This window comes from Coenobita brevimanus, chromosome 94, assembly GCF_032717465.1.
Source record: "Coenobita brevimanus isolate Jiangsu-jjx chromosome 94, ASM3271746v2, whole genome shotgun sequence".
In the NCBI taxonomy this organism is placed as follows: Eukaryota; Metazoa; Arthropoda; class Malacostraca; order Decapoda; family Coenobitidae; genus Coenobita; species Coenobita brevimanus.
The window spans coordinates 1,286,391-1,308,213 of NC_137047.1; the positions used below are offsets into that span (position 1 = coordinate 1,286,391).

The 21,823-nt window shown below is 41.8% G+C and overlaps 1 protein-coding gene across 1 annotated transcript in view; it reads left to right on the forward strand.

Moving 5' to 3' along the window:
- The window catches only part of LOC145412974 (uncharacterized), a 200,684-nt gene extending 183,365 nt beyond the window's left edge, over positions 1 to 17,319 (forward strand). Inside the window, exons 5-11 of the mRNA XM_080282796.1 lie at positions 1,419 to 1,561; positions 9,051 to 9,216; positions 10,274 to 10,429; positions 10,897 to 11,198; positions 12,384 to 13,047; positions 13,552 to 13,798; positions 15,939 to 17,319. Of these exons, the coding sequence (XP_080138922.1) occupies positions 1,419 to 1,561; positions 9,051 to 9,216; positions 10,274 to 10,429; positions 10,897 to 11,198; positions 12,384 to 13,047; positions 13,552 to 13,798; positions 15,939 to 15,967 (1,707 nt within the window). The 3' untranslated portion in view covers positions 15,968 to 17,319. The remainder of the gene's footprint in view (positions 1 to 1,418; positions 1,562 to 9,050; positions 9,217 to 10,273; positions 10,430 to 10,896; positions 11,199 to 12,383; positions 13,048 to 13,551; positions 13,799 to 15,938) is intronic.
- The last annotated feature ends 4,504 nt before the right edge of the window (positions 17,320 to 21,823 follow it).

Genomic DNA, 21,823 nt, shown 5'->3' on the forward strand with positions numbered 1-21,823 from the left:
GCTGAAGTTAAAACCCGTGCTGTAAAGATGTAGTAGTGATGACTGTGATAGTGGTAGATATGGGTGTGGTGGTTGCAGTGGTTGTAGTGGTAGGTGTGGTTGTAGTAGTGGTATATGTGGTAGTGAGGACGATGACCAGAGCTGAAGGCGTTGGATCCATCGTAAACCGGTCAAGTTAGTGTCTCCCACCACCACCACCACCACAACTACTCTTTCCTACGTCTTCCTTACTCACTCTCCACCCTATCCCTCACTCCACCTATTACCCACCTCATCTGCTACTCTCATCCTCGCCTCTCACTGTCCACCTAGCTCACTCGCCTCATCTCTTTCCCTTTCCACCCACTACCCACCTCATCCACTATCCCCATCTTCCACCCGTTTCCTCCAGCACCCTACACCTACCACGCATCATCACTCGTCACCCAGCTCACCCTCCGCGCACGTCATCTGCACTACTCATCCTCCACTCTCATCCACCACCCAGCTTCCTCCTCACATACTCCATCAAACCATCCCACCCTCCACCCATCCCACTTACCTTCCATCGAACCAGCTCACCCTCCACCCATCTCACCCTGCACCCTGCCCCCACCCACACCGCCTTCCTCCCACCAAGCGTATCACTGGTTATACTGTAATAGGTAGTCAGTCTCATGTCATCTCCGGCCACTTTGGGGATTCGGATCGTAGCTCGTGAAACACACACACACACACACACACACACACACACACACACACACACACACACACACACACACACACACACACACACACACACACACACACACACACACACTGCAGCACTCACCTTTATAAGTCATTACTACCCCACTTCCTCACAAAAGCCTCTCCCCCCCCCCCCCAATCTCCTTTCATGGCTTGGAGTATTGTTCTGGTTTTTCCCTCAGCGTTCCCCAGTCTTTTCAATTTTCCTGTTTTTTTCCTACTGTTATTTGCCATTTTTCATTCTGTTCACTCCTAACCTTTTTCCGTTTTCCTCTCCATTCCCTCCTTCCTCACCGTTCTCTTCCTTCTCTCCATTCCTCACCTTCCTCCCCTCCCCTCCCTCCTTTCTCTCTATTCACTTCTCTCTCTCCTTTCTCTACCTTCCTCCTTTCCTTCCTTCCATTTGCAAGCCGTTTTTTACCGTCCTTCTTCATACTTATCATGCTATTTCCTATGTATACTGTTTCAGAGAGAGAGAGAGAGAGAGAGGGAGAGAGAATGAGACCACCTTTCCAAATAATATGTATGGCGTATTATTGGAGAGATAAGCATTGAAATTCCAGCGAGGCAATGAAAGGGGTTGTCCAGGTATCTGCTGATGGGTGTGATTACCTTGAAATTCACCTCACCAACACGGCAGCGATGAAAGAGTGTCCCAGGTGCCCCAGATGGTTAATACAATGTCCCAGGTGCCCCAGATGGTTAATACAATGACCCAGATGGTTAGTACAGTGTTCCAGATGGTTAATACAATGACCCAGATGGTTAGTACAATGTTCCAGATGGTTAATACAGTGTCCCAAATGTCCCAGATGGTTAATACAATGTCCCAGTTGGTTGATAAAATGTCCCAAATAGTTCATAAAATGTCCCAAATTGTTTCTGAGCCGCAGTAATATCCCATGAGCTGAATAACATTTTGTGTTGGTAATAATAAAAATAAGAATAATTCTCTCTCTCTCTCTCTCTCTCTCTCTCTCTCTCTCTCTCTCTCTCTCTGGCGATAACTGCAATGGGTAAAATAATCGTCTGGAGATAAGTAAAGAAATAGTAAATCTTCTGAGGATAACTGAGATAGAAAAAAACCGTCTGAGAGAGAGAGAGAGAGAGAGAGAGAGAGAGAGTCTGTGTCCGTGATCAGGCAGTTAAAGCTGACTGTCCAAGCACTGATCAATGGACCTAAATTTGGGGAGTCTGTCTATCTATCTATTGCCAGACGCATTAATCCCATACGGGGTGGCCGCAAACAAATCGCCTCCAGGGGTGAACGGGAAAATTAGTCTGAGGAAATTGGGGAAAAAATTCGTATGGGGCAGCCGGGGGGGGGGGGGGGAAGCCTGGAGGTGACCTGAAAAAAATCACCCTATGTAACCGGAAAATTGTCAGGATTAACCGGAAATGAAAAATTGTTTGGGGTACCTAGGGAAAAAAAAAATCAAGAGTAACTAGAATATATTGAACAGAGTCGTCTGGGTAACTAGAAAGAAATCGTCTGAGTAAGTGAAAAAAAAAAATTATGTAATTCGTCTGGGTAACTAGCAGAAATTGTGAAAAAATCTTTTGGGGGTAACTTGAAAATACTGGAAAAAAAAATCGTATGGGTAACTAGAATATACTGAAAAAATCGTATGGGTAACTAGAATATACTGGAAAAAAAAAATCGCGTGGGTAACTAGAACATACTGAAAAAATCGTATGGGTAACTAGAGAATACTGGGAAATAATCATATGAGTAACTAGAAAATACTATGGGTAACTAGAAAATACTGAAAAAATCGTATGGGTAACTAGAAGACTTTGAAAAAATAGAATGGGTAACTAGAAAACTTATAAAAAAGAATAGAATGGGTATATAACGGAAAAAATCGCCAGGGGTAACTGCAGGAAAAAACGTTATGTGCTGTCCTGTAGATGGGCTTTAAAGGTGCCTGTCGGAGCGCTGATCAATGGAGCTAAATTTGCCCTCCAGCCTTGACGTCATCACCTGTAGCCTACACGTCGTTCCTCCCGCGCTGCCTTGACGTATGTGGGCGGCGACGAGTATGATGAGTGTATATTTCCACCAACGACACATTACGTAGATCCACATATACCTCATCCTCGAAAAGTAGATTCATTTTTCACATCGCGTAGACTTGATATATACCTCATCCTCGAAAAGCAGATTCGTTTTCAGATTACGTAAACTTGATAGCTCGTCCTCGAGAAATATGTTCCTTTTCAGACTACGCAAACTTCATACCTCACCCTCGAAAAGCATATTCATTTTCACATCACTCCTATTTCATGCATCACCTTCGGAAAGCAAATTAATGATCGTTACAATAGAAAGCATAAGGTGAGATTTGACCTTCGAAAAACACATTCAAGTTCGTTACAGTAAGTTCCATTAAACTGATATCTCGCCTTCGAAAAAAGCAATTTATGCCCATATTGTGATGTGTTGGCTTCATATAAGACGCGTTTAATTATAAAAAGAAGGCCGGAGAGAGAGAGAGAGAGAGAGAGAGAGAGAGAGAGAGAGAGAGAGTGAGTTGTATATACAGTAACAATACAGTATTAGAGGCGTAGGTGTAACTGTCTTGTAATGGTAACGCACACACACACACACACACACACACACACACACACACACACACACACACACACACACACACACACACACACACACACACACACACACACACACACACACACACACACACACACACACACACACACACACACACACACACACACACACACACACACACACACACACACACACACACACACACACACACACACACACACACACACACACACACACACACACACACACACACACACACACACACACACACACACACACACACACACACACACACACACACACACACACACACACACACACACACACACACACACACACACACACACACACACACACACACACACACACACACACACACACACACACACACACACACACACACACACACACACACACACACACACACACACACACACACACACACACACACACACACACACAGCATTTTCTCTTGCCAGTTATTTTATCTCACCCAGTTTTGTATTTTCTCACACTGTCTCTTCTCACCCAGTTTTGTCTGACCCAGTTCTGTAAGTTTTCTTGAAGAGTAAATAGTGTGTGATCCTTGTACTATTGATATGCTGAGTTTCTCCTTTCTTTCCCTCATTCCTTCCTTCCCTCTTTCCCCCCTTTCTTCTTTCTTTCCCCCTCCTTCCTTCCTTTCTTCATCCCCCTCCATTTTTGTCTCATTCCCTCCATCCCCCTAACCCACCTTTCTTCCCTGTTTCCCTCCTTCCTGCCTTCCTTCCCTCTTTCCCTCCTTTCTTCCTTCTTTCCCTTCTTCCTCCCTTGCTTCTGTCCCCCCTTCCTTCCTGGCCTGTCCCTCCTTTTTTCCTTCTTTCCTTTCTTTTTCCCCCCTTTTTTCCTTCCATTCCTCCTTCTTTCCCCCTTTCCGTCCTTCTTTCCTTCCATCTTTCCCTCCTTTCTTCGTTCATGCTCTTCTTCCTTCCTTCCCGCTTTCCCTTCCATTTTCCTTCCCTTTTTTCTTTCTTGTACACATTGAACAATTATATGATATTCGTCAGAGTGTATGTACCGTATTTTACTGGTATATAACATGCCACTCGTATTACTTACCTTTGAAGATCTATCCAGAGGTGTCCCCCCCCCTCCTTTTTTTTTATTGGTGTTAGTACAGTTGTTTTATTTTCGCCTGATGGAACTGGACCATTTCCACAACTTGTTCAGGGAGCCTTGTTACATGGCAAGCATTCGTCTGTTTTGTTACCAGTCAAATCGACCCTGCAGCTAGAAGGAGTTATGGAGCTTGTTCATGTTAGGACAAACGTGTTATTATTATTATTATTATTATTATTAGTAGTAGTAGTAGTAGTAGTGATGGTGGTGGTGGTGGTGGTGGTAGTCGTATTAGTAGCAGCAGTGGTAGTATCAATTTCTTTCCTTACATTGAATGATGAAAGCTGCGAGCATTGACGCCTAATCTTTTGTGATCATCTTTACCATTCCCCCATGACCTTTGCCCACATTCATACTTCATCCTTTTTTTTTTATCTGAGTTTCCATGCTGCGTCTCTTTTCATTGCCTCTCTCCCCTTTCTTCCTCCAATTTGTTTTTTTTTTAATTTCCATTCTTTCTCAGTGCTGTTTTAACCTTCCTTTTCCCCTCCTTATCATCCTTATTTTTCCCCTGTTGTCTTTTCATCCTTGCCTATTTTGTCTTTCACATTTCCTCTCCTTTTTTTCCCCATCTTGCCATCTTCCCCATTTTTCCCCATTCCACTCTTCCCTTGCCTTCATTACTTTGTTCTTACATCTCGTTTGTTTTTCCTTGTCATGTTTTTCTCCATTCCTTTTCTTCCGGTCCTCTCCTTCCTCCCATGATTCTCCCCTTAGATTTCCGTCTTCCCTCCCATGCTCTGCTCACTTTCCTCTTACTCACCTGCGCCCTGTTAGTCACTCCTGGATTCTGAGTGACTCACATCTTGGCTTTCCGCTTGAGTCGCGTTCCATCCTACTCCTCCTCTGTGTCATCATCATCTTTATTGCCACGATCATCTGCCATCATGTTTATTGTCATCATCATCATCATCATCATCATCATCATCATCATCATCATCATCATCAGGTCATCTTCCCGTACGCCTCGAACCCCCCCGGCCACCATCTTCTGCCCCTTTAAATATAATTCCCATTTACCCCATTAACATTCCCCCAACCCCTTTCCCTTTATAGTATTTGTTTCTCTTTCCCTTTAAACTCCCCTTTCCTTTGAATTTTTTTCTTTTTATCCCATCAAATCTTCCTGTTCCTTTAAATACTCCTCCTTTGCCCTCCTTTAAATCCTGTCCCTTTAAATCCCTGTAGCTTTAAATTATCATCCCGGATCTTACATGTCTCCCTTTAAATCTGTCCCTTTAAATGTTACACCCATGTCTCCCTTTAAACTCGTCCTTTTAAATTCTCCCTTTCTGTCATTTTAAATTCTCCATTTTTGTCCTTTTAAATTCTCCATTTTTGTCCTTTTAAATTCTCCCAGTTTGTCCTTTTGAATTCTTCCTTCAAGACCCTTGTCCTTTTAAATTCTCCCTTTAAAAACCTTGTCCTTTTAAATGCTGCTCCCTTGTCTCCCTTTAAAACCCATTCCCTTTAAATGTCATTCCCTTGTCTGCCCCTTTAAAGCAATTTCCTTAATAGTGCGTCATGGTGCTGGAGCGGCCGCCTCGACCCCCCCCCACCCCCAATCCCTTTGCCACTTCCTCCCCTCCCCTTGGCTACCCCCAAGCCCTTTGCCACTTCCTCCCCTCCCCTTGGCTACCCCCAAGCCCCCCAAGCCACTACTCCTTCCCCCTTCCCCTTAGTCACTTCCTCCTAGCTACCTGGGAGAGAATGGGCGAAGCGGGGGGAGGGGTGAATAGGAGAAAAAAAGGAAGGTGGGGAAGAATGGGGAGAGGAAGGAGAGAGGGAGAAAAACAGGATAGTAAAGGGGAGATGGGGGAGTGAAATAGACGAGAGGAGGTAGAGGGGAACAGTGGTAAAGGGGAGGGGAGAAGGGAGAGGTGAGGGAAAGAATACTGATAGACCGTTGGGGTAGGGGAGGGGGAGTGAGGTAGGGTGGGAGGTTCGGAGAGAGAGAGAGAGAGAGGTGAGAAAACGGTGGGGAATGTGAGAGACGGAGAGAGAGAGTTTATGTCTGTCCATCAATCTATCTTTGTCTGTGTTTTTTCTGGAGGAGGCAGAGGGCATTTTCACAGTAAACACAGTGCTGTATGAATGTATAATTTTTCAAGAAGAATGAGACTGGAAATAATAATGGAGAGTTGACAAAAATATGAGCAAAAAGACTTAAGAGGGAGGGAAATGCGTTTAAGTGAAGAGTTAGGAGGAGGAGGAGGAGGAGGAGGGGAGGGAGTCAATTAACGGGGTGGAGTGTTTTGCGGTGAGTGGCCAACTGAGAGAGAGAGAGAGAGAGAGAGAGAGAGAGAGAGAGAGAGAGAGAGAGAGAGATGTTACGAGTGTAGTTAGGATGGGTGTAATTTAACTTCGAGTGAGACATGGTTCCTGGGAAGTGTAGTGTGTGAGTGTGTGTTTGTGTGTGTGTGTGTGTGTGTGTGTGTGTGTGTGTGTGTGTGTGTGTGTGTGTGTGTGTGTGTGTGTGTGTGTGTGTGTGTGTGAGAGAGAGAGAGAGAGAGAGAGAGAGAGAGAGTCAAACTGCCACACGCGAGTGAGTAAATGATGAGCTTTGTGAGGCTTTCCGAGAACAGGAATGAGAACAGACTCTCTCCTCGTCTCACCGAGCTCACACGAGATATTGTAGCCTTCACTGGGGTACACACACACACACACACACACACACACACACACACACACACACACACACACACACACACAGCTTGTTTTGATGACTGCCGGTTTGAGTATGCCTCTGATCAGATTGTTGTGATGGTTAGTTGGAGATCATACGGAGACGCCTTTCTTCCAGACGCTCCACTTCCTCCACGTCACTCCACCAACCTCGTTCATCTCCATTCATTCCACCCCTTCAGTGCGATGACGTGAAGATAAACAGTTTGGGCCCGACTTGGATCCCCTTCAGAAAAATATGCCTGGTGTGTAAAAATGCGTGGGTAGTAGTGGATGATAGGGTAGCCGGTGAGGGAGTTTTTGATCACCACATTCTTTTAATATCCGGAATGGACCCTGTGACGTCACGACCAGGGTGTCAGATTATCGCCTGAGCAACGTAGATACCGTGACGCACCACTTGTTTTTAGTTTCTGTGGCGTAACGGTACAGCCAAAAATAGGCATAATCTCTGTTGCACTGTATCTTTCTCGCAGTCGCAAATTCTGTCTCGGTAGATTTTGTAGGGTGGGGATTATAAGAGTATTATGTGGAATTTTATTATGTAGATATATAGCCTGTTAAGGTCACCTTCTGTATTGATTTAATATTATAATTACACTTGTAAGCTAGGTCACCGGGCTGCAAGCGTGGAAGCATGTAAGAACACATGGTGACCTATGAAGGAGCTGATGCAGAAAATAGGTGATGGGTCTGCCTACAGGATAATGGAGCGATCTTGTGAACGCCTTCTTCGTTAGGTTGTTAGGTTGATTGTGAATATGGATTTGTGTGTAACTCCATCACACACAGAATACCACACAACAACCTCACTACTCTCCGCTTCCTTGACATTCTCTTGCACAAGTTTCACTGCTGACCCACTCTCCATGAATTCACCTCTGCCATCAGTATTACTCGTCAGGCATACTCCACTGAAGAATTTGAAGTCTTGTAAAACAGTATTAGTCCAGTCAGCTATTGTGTAACTAGGTTTTAAAAAGTATTTTGTTTGTTTGATATACAGAATAACGCCTCATTTGCATTTTTACTTATGGATTGTGATTTTTGTGCTGTTACTCGAGAAGCATTTTGATCTGCGATCAGGTCTTGTATAATACTTTCCTCCGCCTTTCAAAATGGGTGAGGTAAATAGGGCGACTTGGATGCGGTGTTCTTCCGCGTAGCGAAATAGTGCGATCTGTATTATCCAATCATATTCTCATTTTTTGATAAGTGTTCGTTCTCTGCAACTTTTTCATAATTTTTGGACATGATTTCTTTAACGTTTAGGTCATATTTAATTTTTTTCCATTTATATGATTTCGTGTGCGTATGAATACAAATCCTTGGAGTCTAATTAGTTTTCGAAGTGACGTGTATACAACGCCTTAACCTCCCCCCCTTGATATATATTGCGTGTTAAAGGTGATGAAGTAAAACAGTTTAAAAACAAAAGACCTGACTGGACATCGTAAGACCTCCGTAGTAAGGTAAGAGCACAGGAAGTAAAATCCACAAGATGAAAACGTAGGAATTAAGGTGTTTTGTAGTTTTCCCAGGTATCGGTAACTTGAGACAGACATGCACAGCCATCCAACAGCAAGAAGATTCATTTCACTGCTGATTTAACTGACTAGAATGCTGGCATTCCTTTTTAGATGTAGTTATGTCCAGGAATCATTTGTTGGACAAGCGGTGATTGTAGGCAGGGTTATGATATTGCAGTGTGCACCACTTTGATTCATTATGCGGATGCTACATATCTGTTTAACGATACATTATGAGGCTACAATGCATTGAATTTTTTTAAAAACCTGCTCTCTCTCTCTCTCTCTCTCTCTCTCTCTCTCTCTCTCTGTTGAAGGTAATAGTTCCTGGTACGGTAGGGAGAAAACTCTTATTAATTCGGATTTCTTTGTTACAGCGAGCAAAGCGTGTGCAGCGCGCGGGCATCGGTCATGATATATGATGATGTTAACAAAAAGTGGCTGCCATCAGGATCATCCACGGGGCTGTCTAAAGTGCACATCTACCAGCACACCGTCAACAACACCTTCAGGGTGGTGGGGCGGAAGCTGCAAGACCATGAGGTAAAATACGTACATACATACATACACACATACATACGTCATACATACATACACACGTCATACGGGCACATACATATATGCATACGTAACTACAGATGTAAATATATTCTTACATACTTACATAGGATACATACATGCATACATAATGTACTGTACACACACACACACACACACACACACGTTACTCAGATTCATAATTATGTAAAGTTTTGTCATTGTCAGTGTAGGAAGTTATCCTCTATTTATTTATTCTTTATTTTTTTTTTTACGGTTCTCTTCAACTTACACAGGGACATCATAAAGTGAAAGGGTTAGATAAAACCATCATTAACTTCAGCGTTAGAAGATGGACGTGGAGGAAAGAAATTGTGTGGCAGTGGTTTTAATTACAGTAATATAATTCAAAGGACACTGTAGGAAGGGGTTAATGAACAGTATCATTATTGTTCTGGTAGCCAGGGTTGATAAGCAGCAAGTTTTTAATGTAATATTATTATCTAAACAGTAATACTTTGCATTGTGCAGTACAGTTCTGTGAAAATAGTCCATATTTTAACCTCTCAGTATGTTAGTGTCATTTCTCTTAAAGTCCTGCTGCCATCGGGCAGCTTTATTTAGTTTAGAATGGTGAGGGCAGACAATGAGGCCCATAGCCTGGATGTTTTCTCCATAACTTAGGCCTTTGAGTCTGTGTTGGGTTATTTACTCACTGTCGTGGGTTACAGGGCCATGAATCCTAGAGGTTACCAACCCATGGTACTCCTTTCACCTACCAACACACAGAGAGTGAATGAACACCCATGCCAAATGGCATCTGCTACTTGCACTAGGATTCAAACCCTGGTGTTCTGGGTCAGGCAGCTTTATTGGTGGCACTGCTAACCACTCTGCCACTGAAGGGGTTAGGAACATAATTAATTTACCTCTTTTACCGAAGGAATTAATTGGAAGGGTCTTTGGCATCCTATATATTATAGAACATTATTAACCATGATTTAAAAAAAAATCAAAGTGATATTATTATTATTGTATAGTAGAGTGGTGTTTATTGTTGCAGGTTGTCATTAACTGTGCTATCCTGAAGGGTCTCAAGTACAATCAAGCAACAGTAACCTTTCATCAATGGAGGGACAACCGTCAAGTTTATGGCCTAAATTTCTCCAGCAAAGATGATGCTGATGCATTTGCACATGCAATGCTTAAAGCACTTGAAGTGAGTACTGTAAATCAGCAGTACAGTATGTTTTTTTTGTTTTTTTTCCGTCAGTGTCCGTACTGTTTATCCATATTATGTGTCAAGAATGTATGAATACAATGGTATTTTATAGTACAGTATTGTACATTCATGTACAAATATCTGAAAAAGTTTCTTTGCAGTAGAAGAGACATGTGGTTGTACTGTATAATATGCTTTTTATTGCAATACTCTAAAATATCCCAGGTCGCATCTTCATGTATTATTCAATTACTGTATATATTGGTACTTGTGCTTAAAAAAAATATATATATATTTACATGAAAAGAAGCCCTTATGTATTAGAAGTCACACTAGTTTTATGTCTTATTTTGTTACTGTATCACCCCACAGTATTACGGTATAGTATAGACCTTTTAATTTATACTGATAGGGCATTGTTATGTGAATGATGTTATTAATGAGTATTGTTGTTATGTGTGGAGGTGCTGAACAATGGTGGGAGTGCGCGTCAGGTGCCGCCGCCACCACCACCCCATGCAGTGCCTCCCCAACAGACGCAGCAGCAGGCGCAGCAGCAGCAGCCACCCCCACCACAGCAGCCACAGCCGCAGCCACCCCCAATGATGACCCAGCCCCAGCAGCCACCACAGCCACAGTACCACAACCAGATGTACGCCGAGGAGGACATGGGGTACAGGTACGCTGATCCCCATGCCCACAACAACCACTACGAGAAAACCTACGACAGGACCTACGACAACTTCAACCATTACCATGACACGCGGTAAAGTCCCGAGCCCTCACGTGCCCTCCCCCCTCCCCTCCTCCTGCCCCGGGCTGTTGATGCTCTCTCTTGGTGCACGGGCCCAGGACACTACTACCACTACTACCTCTCTACTGGTTGCTGCGTTGGTTGATGCTGACTCACACCTCTCTTCAGTAACAGAAGGGAATAGGGCATGATGGCCTTCTGCACCTGCATTACCTACCTCCATCCCTAACATGCTTTTTTTTTTTTTTTTCTCTGACCTTTAACATTGCATGGAATGACTGGTGTAGTGAACTGTACATATCTGTGGTGAGCGTTTCTGGATGTTTGAGCTTGCGTAACTCCTTTCAGTCAGCTGACAGTCTGTTGATTTATTCTTGTGACCTCCAGATTGGATTGGATTCAACTTGTGAAAGACCTTGTATAGTGAATGAGTCAATAAAAGCCATATCTAACCCCCTTCTACCCTCAGTTCATGTGCTGGAAAGGGATGCTGCACATGGTGACACTTACATAACCAGGTGGCACTGTTGCCTGGTTATTCAGACATGCCTTATCTCCCTCCCTGTCCCTTGAAGGGGGGATTGTTGACTGCAGGAGTACAGCTTCACCCTTCAGCCCACCTGGTTTACTTCCAGATGAACTTAGGGCAGCATGTACAAACAACAACACCTCAGTTTGAAAAGTCTATCATAAATCCTTATAAAACCATTTGGAGGTAGCAAGAATGATATAAAGCATACAGTATGTCAGTGTATTGAAGGGGTTAAGGATGTTGTGCAGGTGGGGAGTTAAATAATAATTTGTACCCCTGTTGTCATTACCTCAGTTGTGCAGCCATTCCACCAGTACAGCTCATGTACACACTCACCACCAAACACTCACAGCTACCTAGTCATGGTGGAGGATTTCTGTTTTGCCATTTTCTTTGAGTTTTACCTTTTAACTTTTTGCTTATAAACATGAGCCTATAATTTGAATGACCTGCTTTTTCATGTAGGTTAACTGATCAGTTTTCTGTTTTCAATTATTTTTGTAGCATCTTTAGTAGTGAGCTGTAGTATGCTTTGCATAGTTCTGTACTTGTGTATCTCTTTAAATGAATCATTGTTCACTGTGTATATATATTTATTTATATGTGTGAGACTATGACTTTAGTTTAGCTATATTCTTTCATTTGAAAATCAGATCTCCTTGCAGGACCATGACTCGAGAAGACATCGCTGTAATGCAAGAACGACGTATGACTGGCCAGCAAAACATGGGAGCCCCTCCACCCCCACCATTACCTGCTGGCCACCATCGCACCAACTCTGCCCCCAACCCCCCACCTGCAGCACCACCAGCCCCCCCTGGTGTCCCTCCCCCTGTACCCAGCAGTTGCCCCCCACCTCTCCCCCCAAGTGGCCCTCCCCCACTACCCAGTGGAGGCCCACCAGTTCCTCCAGCACCTCCCATGGGTGGCCCTCCTGTGCCACCTACTCCTCCCCAGGGTGGACCACCCCCACCACCATCAGGTGGTCCTCCTCCACCTCCCCCGGCACCTCCAGCACCTCCATTAGGTGGTGGTGCTCCTCCACCTCCCCCACCTCCCCCTGGAGGTCTGGCTAGATCCCAGTCTTCATCAGAGGAAGGTCAAGGAAACAGTGGGCTGGCAGCAGCATTAGCGGGTGCAAAGCTGCGCAAAACCCGGGCCCCAGACAGTGAAAGCACCGGCTCCAGCAGCTCTGGGGGCAGTATTGGGCGGGGGGCAGGGGAGCGTTTACAGGGTGGCATGATGAGTATGATGGATGAGATGGCAGCAACGCTGGCACGACGCAGAGCTAAGAACAAGGACCCACCATCATCACCTACACAGTCACAGGTACATTATTTATGTGAAACGTAATAGTGTACTTTATTAGAAGCTTATTAAGGGAATGAGTACATGTACATTATATTAATACCATTCTCATATTTAACCGAAGAAGCTCAGTATAGATGTACCATATGCCAAACTGTCTCTGATAATACTGTGTATCTTTGAATGCCCTCCTTGTGCTGAGTTGTTAAAGACCATTTGTCGTGAATTCGTTGAATTCAAGGCATCAAGCAGCATTGGTTTGTTATTGGATTAATGGCTCAGCAATTGTGAAACTGCAAAAACTGTAGGATCAAAGGAAGATACTAGATGAGTGAAGATGGTCAGTAAAGCATATTTTGATTAGTTTCCAAAACTGTCTGGCAGCTTTGCCACATCCAGCGGTAGTGGTACTGTAACCAAGGATGGAATGACCAAGTACTAATGGTTATGTATATAGTCAGCTTGTAACACTTGGTTTGTTCTCATTCTATAATTTATTTATGTATTTGTTGGTGCCATGAACAGGATCCGCCAAGATCTTCCCAGAAGAGCCCTGGCAATACATCTTCCAACGGAAAAAGTGGAGGGGAATCCCCGAAGCCTGCACGAAAGAGGTTTGGGTCAACTTCTGATGACAGTGCACCACGGGTCAATGGCCTCGGGGACTCGACTGTGTCAACAACATCATCAGCTGACTTAGAGAGGCTCAAAGAGGAGATCATGGAGGATATGAGGAAGGAGTTAGATAAAGTTAAGCAAGATATTATCGAAGGTGAGTAATGTTTAACACCCACAGGACATCAACACAAATGGTGCGAGACTTTGGTTTGGCATGAGAATGTACACTCAGGAGTAAGAGCAGTGAAAATGAGGTTATTGAGGAATGTTTTGGGGTGTGCAGAGAGTGTATGGGATAAGGAATACTGTGATCTGTGAAAGATGTGGAGTAAGGAATTCGGTGGACATCAGAGTCAAAGAGAGTGTGCTTAGATGGTATGGACAAGGAGAGAAGTAAAGAATGGGTATGAGTAAGGTGGTTAACAGGGTGTATCTAAGCATGTTTGAAGTTGTGAGGAAGCATGGTAGGCCAAGAAGAAGGTGGATGGAAATTGTAAATGAGTCTAGTGGGAAGCCAAAGTATGGAGGATGATGGTAGGAATGTGCTGGAAAGTGTTAGAAGTACACTGAGATGGTTTGACCATGTGGAGAGAATGGAGAATGGGATTGACCAGGAGAGTTTATGTGAGTGTGGTGGATGGAGAGAGAAGAGTCGATGGACTGAGGATGAGGTGAGATGATGTGAAGTATGTGAATGAGAGTTATTTGGGATGGAGACAGGGCTGTCTGATGTGGAGGACAAGGCACTGTGGAGGTGATATGTTCATACTCATCCCCTCTGAGATTATGGTGTCTGGCAGTACTGTAGTTGGATAGACATGGAGTGTTTTTAATCCCTTTTTGTTTACACTGTTGCACAAAATTTTTTCACTCCCATAAATGCTGTACTGGTGTATCTTACAAGCGTCAACTGTCTGTACCAAAGATCTTTATGAGTATTTGACTACTGCGCTAAGATTTCTGCAGTTCTTTGTGTTCCTGGCCATGTGTTTCATAGGCTATAACAGCAACAACACATACAGCCATCCTTATTATAAATAGCCTTTTTTGACATTCCCCCCTCACCCCCCCCCTTTTTTTTTTTTTTGTCAGTACAGTATTCAGATTGAGCCTGTGTAGGTTTTTATCCAAGGGGTGGTTGGGGTTCATTGCTCACGTAATGCCACTCAGGTACGAGTGAGGCTGGTCACTCATCTTAAATGCCAGGACCAACTTGCCTAGCCCCGGCCTCCCACGCTCCTGATGGGGCAGTATTGGATTGGATGATGGATGAATAAATTATAGAAAAATTGCCTATTCAGGTTCCATTACTGTACCCCTTTTGACTTGGACCACATTTTCATCCTTTTGCAGTATACCTCAGACAGCTCAGTAGAAGAAATAGGTGGTGTTTTGGCCCAGTCTAATTTCCCATTGCACTTCTTCATGACTGTACTCTATTTCACCAAGTTTGACACAATCAGCGATGTCCTCAGTGCCTGTGATATTTATGTAAATCCTCTGCACTGGGTAAACTTCTACTTTTTACCTTGAAAACTAATATATAAAGGCAGTACAAAAAGGTATATCCAGTACTGAGGACCTTTATCAATGTTACAGGTGTTTCGACATCAGTGATGGTGCCAGAGTCGATGAAATGGAGTATAGCATAATGTAGTGTTAACATATTGTTACAACTCAGAAATTAAGATGGAAAGATAGGAATTTTAGGCCAAAAAGTAAAAAGAGTAGACCTGTGAAGTTGATACAGTATGTAGTGTACCCCAGTTTACAGTAACAGAAGGACATTTAGTTTGTCCGGAGATTTTCATCATTTTGCGGCCTACTGTGTAATTTGTTCGCGGAAGACAGTACTGCAGCTCTACATCCTTTCCATGACACTACTTTGTGCTTAGCAGCATATATTAGTGCTAAATTTACTCTAACAACAACTCAGTATTAGAGATGATAAATTTATACCCATACTCGTTTTACCTTAACTTGGCCCAGCTTCTTGTCCTTTTACAGCTTATTTCACATAGCTCAGTGGCAAGATTGCATTGTGTTTGTTCCTGGCTAGCTTCATATTCTGGTGTGAATTTATTTTAACAACTCAGCATTCAAGACTTAAATTTTAGAGCAAGTTAGAATAAAAGCAGTTTAGTTAAAGTGTGATAAATTAATGCATGATTAAAGTGAACAGAATATAGAGGTTGTATTTCATGTGATCTTGTACATGTATTATAACAAGGACTGTCTCTACAGCTTTGCACCACATGTGATTCACTTACATTGTTTTTCACTATTTTTTTCAGCTCTCAAGATGGAGTTAAACCGGAGATAAGTGCGCCACTTCAGAAAATGAATTTTAAGGTTTTATTATTTTTTCTTTTTAGAAAAGTAAATTTTGCAGGACTGCTTGATGATTTAGGGACCACTTGCTTTTTATTTGTATCTGAAGGGTAAAAAAGAATGTGAAAATGTGATGTACCACATTACCAGTGCTCATACCGTAAACTAGATAACACTTAACAATTATATTTATTGTTAATTGTTTTTGCCATATTCATTTAATAAACACAAGATGAGTTTTTGAACAAGGCATTTATACTAAAAGTATTATTGGTGCAAAATAAGAAGAAAAAAAAAAGACAAAAATGTTTTGTGCTGTAGCAAACCATTTGAAGCTCCTAGTGTGGTTGCAAGAATTTTGTAATTCTGCTGTATTGAAAGATTGCAGTGATTGCTGTTGTATTTGGATGTGAAGACTGGCCTACTGATCAAGCACAGATGATAATGTTATTGGCCACACCATTGTTATTGTTATCAGCCCCTTCACCATTGTATTGTTTGTTTTATTCTGGTGATACCCCATCCCTGTCCCTGAAAATGAGGATGGTGGGCTGCAGGAAAGGGACAGCTTCAGCCTGCAGTCCACTGAGTTCACATTTAGAGGGACCCAGGGCTGCAACTACTGTCCTACCCTCAGATGCTTTTAGTTAGTGATTATAGTCAGCTTATGAAAGGCCTTTCATAATGAAGGGGTCATTGAAGGTTATACCTAACCCCTCCGGGTCAAAGTTGCTCATAAGCTGAACACATCTGTTTGTGGATAACAAAAATGAAATATAAAAGATGTTCATGGCTGTTGTGGTGAACACCTTCAGTACAGTAATATCTTGTATGTTTTTTTCTTGCTACTTCCATGTGATTGATGAATGGGAGATTTCTTGTAATGGAAGGGTTAATGAAAGCTGTATCTTGTCCCTTCAGACTGAAAGTCTCTTCCAAGCTAAGAATATTATCTGAAGGTAGCAAGAATTAAGTAGTGTGTGACTGTACTGATGGAGGTTAATTCCATCAGCCCAAGGATATAATTGCAATTTTACTTTTACTTGCTTCCAGATTATTTTATTCAGGTTTGTAGAGTGCCCTAGCAGAGAGGGGGTTAGTGAAGACTAATCTAATCCCCCAGTTTAAAAGTCTCCTCCGAGTGAAATTGCCTGGAGAATGCAAGAATAAAATTTAAAATACGTAATTGTAGTGAAGGTGATAACATGGTGGTGTGGCTGCAGGTGGTCTGTTCTGCCACCATCCATTGTGCTGCAAGTGGTACTATGGCTCTTATTCCTGTCAACTTAGGTGCATTCCAAGCACCTCTTTCTTTGCGATTCATTTTGCATATTACACCTTGATGGTATATTGTACTGTATGTCATTTATAAAGTTTTAATAAGGAATAGGTTGCATAAAGAACATACAAGATAATATTAATCTGGAATACGCAGAAATTAACTGGTAAGGAAGAGGTGCTTGGGAGCCTCCTTAACCGACATGAATATGGCTCTATATGTGTTGTATGTGTGCTGTACGTAGTGTTGCAGCCGGACCCACAGTGCTGTCAGGGTTACCCTCATGTGCCAGCTCAGGTTGCTCATTCTCTACCTTCCTTGACTCAGCTTTTGCAATTTTTATGATTACTGAATATAGTATTGCTTTGTTTGGGTATGCACTGAAGTCATTTTTAGTTCTTTGTGCAGAATTTATTTTGGTATAAGCAATGTTACATATTAATGCTATGGTACCTTTATTCTTATATTATGACCTAGCCTTTTGAATCTGGGTGACATCCCTTTTTAATTTACTCTTGCTGCTAGCAGATGATTTTATTCAGCTTAGGGAAGACCTTGTCCAGTTTGAAATGTCTGTCCAGAGCTGAGTAAAACTGTCAAGAGATGGCAAGAATAATATGCAGACGACATCCCAGGCTCAGTGGGTTAACGAAATTACTGTAGTTGTAAAACCAAGCTTTACTCATTAGCGAGCATTCAGTTGAGAGGCTTAATGAGTTGCAGTGTTGAGCCCTGGGGTGAGATGTGCAACCCCTCCACTCTCCACCAGCCTCCTGTTGGTGCATGCATTTGCTTAAGGGAAATAAGTTATTTATAGTCGTGATTTCTCAGCTACTTTTGTACAGCCACACTTCTAAACTCATGTGCTTTACTGAGGATTGTATATGACAGCCACACTGCCTATCCCAAGGTCTCAAATTTTGTACAAGTCCTGCCCCCTTCCCACTCCTTATTCCCCTGTACATAAACGTCTCGCCACCCAGGGCTGGTAGGGCAACATAGGATCCACTCCCAGGAACCTAACAAGCCTTTGCATTTAGTATAGTGTCGCGTTTCATACTCTAGCTGGTGTTTTTTATGCATTGTCATGGAAGTAATTATTACAATGCCAGATTAGCATATATTACGATTATTATGGTGAGAACTATGTTACTTTTGTGTAAATATGATCTGTAGATACTGTGGTGAGTGTTAGTGCTAGTGCTTCTGTGGTCTTTGCTCACCTGCATTGCTGAAACAACTCTGGACTAGTTTTGAATCATGCTCTCATTCCCCTACTCTGATTATTGCTTGTAGAATTATTGATGTTAGAGAAGCTATCATAGTAGATATGACTATGTTATACACTTTAATTGACAGTTACTCAATTGAAAATGTTATAGTTTCTTGGCTTAATAAGAGCATGGTTCTGAAGTAGTCGAGAGCAGTGCAGTTGTTTATATATCTTGCCAGGCTGTCTGCAACCATGGAATACAAGAAATTGTTTAGTATCTAGTCAAGACTCTGGCATAACAATCTGTACTCCTTGGTTATAATCCTAAGGGTGGGTCAGCAATATAAATGGGTCGTCTTGCTATATTGCAACCTTGACGAATATAAATTCATCAACAGTGCTGCTTGGTGGGTATATGTGGTGTTATTAGAAGCATCCATAGTTTTACAGTATGGTACTTACGGTCTACATGCTGGAAATACAGTGTGTCAGTAATCAGTTAGATACTAATCTGGATTAATACACAATGGCTTTGACTCAGCTGATGTTAATGGTGCCACATATATCATGTTATCACCATGCCTCATCACTGCAGTGCTTCCGTTTCATTGATCTGTGTTCCATAAAATCCAGTATCATAGACAGTTTCGTCTCATGTTTGATTGCTAAACTTTGTATAGACGTTCTTTTTGTCCTGTAATTGTGATAATATTGCTTAATAGCTTATGAACATTGATTTTATCAAGAAAATGTGAACTTAGAAACTTACACTCCAGTCTGAAATATCAAACAGCTCAAGCTGCTCGATGTTTTGTATCAGCAGTACTTGTTTTGCAGTTAAATAGAAAAGCATGTGATGTGAAGCATTACATATTGCAGAAGACAGCCTGGCTTGGATTTTTACAGTGATAACCAAGTTACTTTCTATAGGCAGAAAAAACTCCTACTTAGGTGTAAAAATTAGGATTTGTTTTAGAACGAGAATGATATGTATTTTTAAAAGGATATTATGATTGGCATTTCAGAATTTTTATACTGAATTCTTTCATGTCATTCAAAGGTCCTCTTGATTACTGCAAACAATATATAGTTGTTGTGTATTCAGAAAACTACACCCTGTTAATGTGATCAGCTGGTATTAAGCTCCTGCAATATATTTTAACTCTTTCAGTAAGAGGACATCTTATTTTATTTTATTCCTGCAGCCTCCACATGATTTTACCCAATTTATGAAAGATCATGTGTAGTGAAAGGGTTAATGAAGGCTATACAGTATATAACCCCTCCAGTTTGGCAAGTTGCCTCCCAGCCAAATAAATCATCTGGAGATCATTAAAAAATAAAATTGAAAAATATGTCTTCATAGTGAAAGGGTTGTTATTTAACAAAACATTCATTACTGTACTGTAGTATTGTATAGTGTTGGTAAGTAATCTTTCAGTTGACTATTCTTCTTTTCCTGGAGCCAAAAGGTATTGACTAACTGGATAAGAAGAGTAAAATTATTTTACCTTGATAATTATGTACTGAATATGCTATACGTTCTATTACAATTTTTGTATTTCAAATGTTGTAAAGTGGAGTTATAATGTCTTGCAATATCACAGTATATCTGGAGCAGTTAAGTTATGAGAGTTTGATCAGCATTTCAGTGAGACCTAAAATAGCAGATACCAAGGGCCTTTGACTTTATATTGCTGTGTCAGTGTGATGCAAGTTTGAAGTGGAAGTAGAAAAATAGTAAACCAAAGTTACTGTAACACTCAGTAAGAGTCCAGAGTTTTACTTCAGGTAAGATAAGATGTCTGGCTCATCATGAGAACTATTTTGAATATTCCAGTCTTGTGCATGCCATGTCGCATGACCCTTTATCACCCATCTTCCTTTACTCTTAGTATAATTCCTCATTAAATACTGTATAGGTCTGTTGTAGAACTGCCTTGTTAGAGGTACTTTATCCTGCTAATACATTTTTCTACTTTTTATCATTTTGTTGCTTTCTTAGGATAAATTGTATTATATACTGCAGATTTGCCCAATATTTTATATATAGTTTAACTGTATCCGAGTAATGTATGTGTTTATAATGAATAATGGAGTTGACCTTTGGTATGTTAATATTATTGAAAAAGACATCGTTGAATGTTGAAGGTGTGCAGAGCATATTAAGGGTTTTGTTCCTCTGACAGTGATTGAATAAATGCTTTTTGTGCACAAGTGTTAGTGAGGCTGAAGTTGTCAGTGTGTGGGTGAAAATTAAATATGAGCTTGTGAGGTGCCAGTGTATGAGTAACGACGTGGTCACACCGAGAACATGTACCCCAAATGCCGTTCACAATGTCTTGTGTAAAGTTAAGCCTTAAATTTAACCTGTGACATGACCAATCATAGAGAAAACGAGCTACGTGGAAGATTTAACTGCAACAACGTCAGTGCTGAACCACTGAAATTTGAACAGTAAATACACGTTTCATGTGCAATATATATAAATTGTACATAACCATCCTTATATACAGATTGCCAAGTAAGTAGGAATATTTACACATGAGTATTTACATATTCAGTACAGAATATCACAAAATAACACAGCTGTAAGAAGCTGTGCCTAGGAACAAATTACTCAAATACTGTATAAATGATGACTTGGCAGTATTATCACTAGCAGCATATCAGTGAGGGGCTCTGCTCAGTGAAGGTACCTTGTGATCTCAGGTAGGTACCAGGACATGGATGTCAGATGCTGCAACTGTGACTTTACAAGTCACAAGCACAAATATTCCTGCTTAATATATTAACTGGAATAATTCATTATTATGTACTCCCAGCATTTTCACATGTCAGAAACTCACCAGCATATGGCAGTGGCAGGAAATTAAGCAGTGATATTAATGTCCAGGTAACCTCCAAGTTGTACGCTCTCCAGCTCATGCTAGCATACCAGTCCCATCTTTGATATGTATTCATATGTTCTTAAATAAAAAATATACAGTTGTAGTTTTTATGAGAGGTAATTCCTACACATAACTATGGTAGGTGGGGATGTCCACCATCCACTCATATGTTGTAGTACTTACCTTTGGGTGACTGTACATAAAGTGACGAGTCAAATGGCTCCCTGTAAATCAGGAAACCATTTGCTATGTTGGGTGATAATCATACAGCCAAATAACATGTAAAATACCATATCATGTATGTGCAGGGCATGCAAGAGACACCTTTGGGCCCTTGTGCTCAGGAACATACAGGGCTCTAACCCTTTGTGTGTACAGGCACAGTCCCTCCTTCCTTCCTTCCCCCCAAAATCACTCTTGCATATCTTGAATTCCTAACCCATGTGAAAAGATTATCAGTTTTGT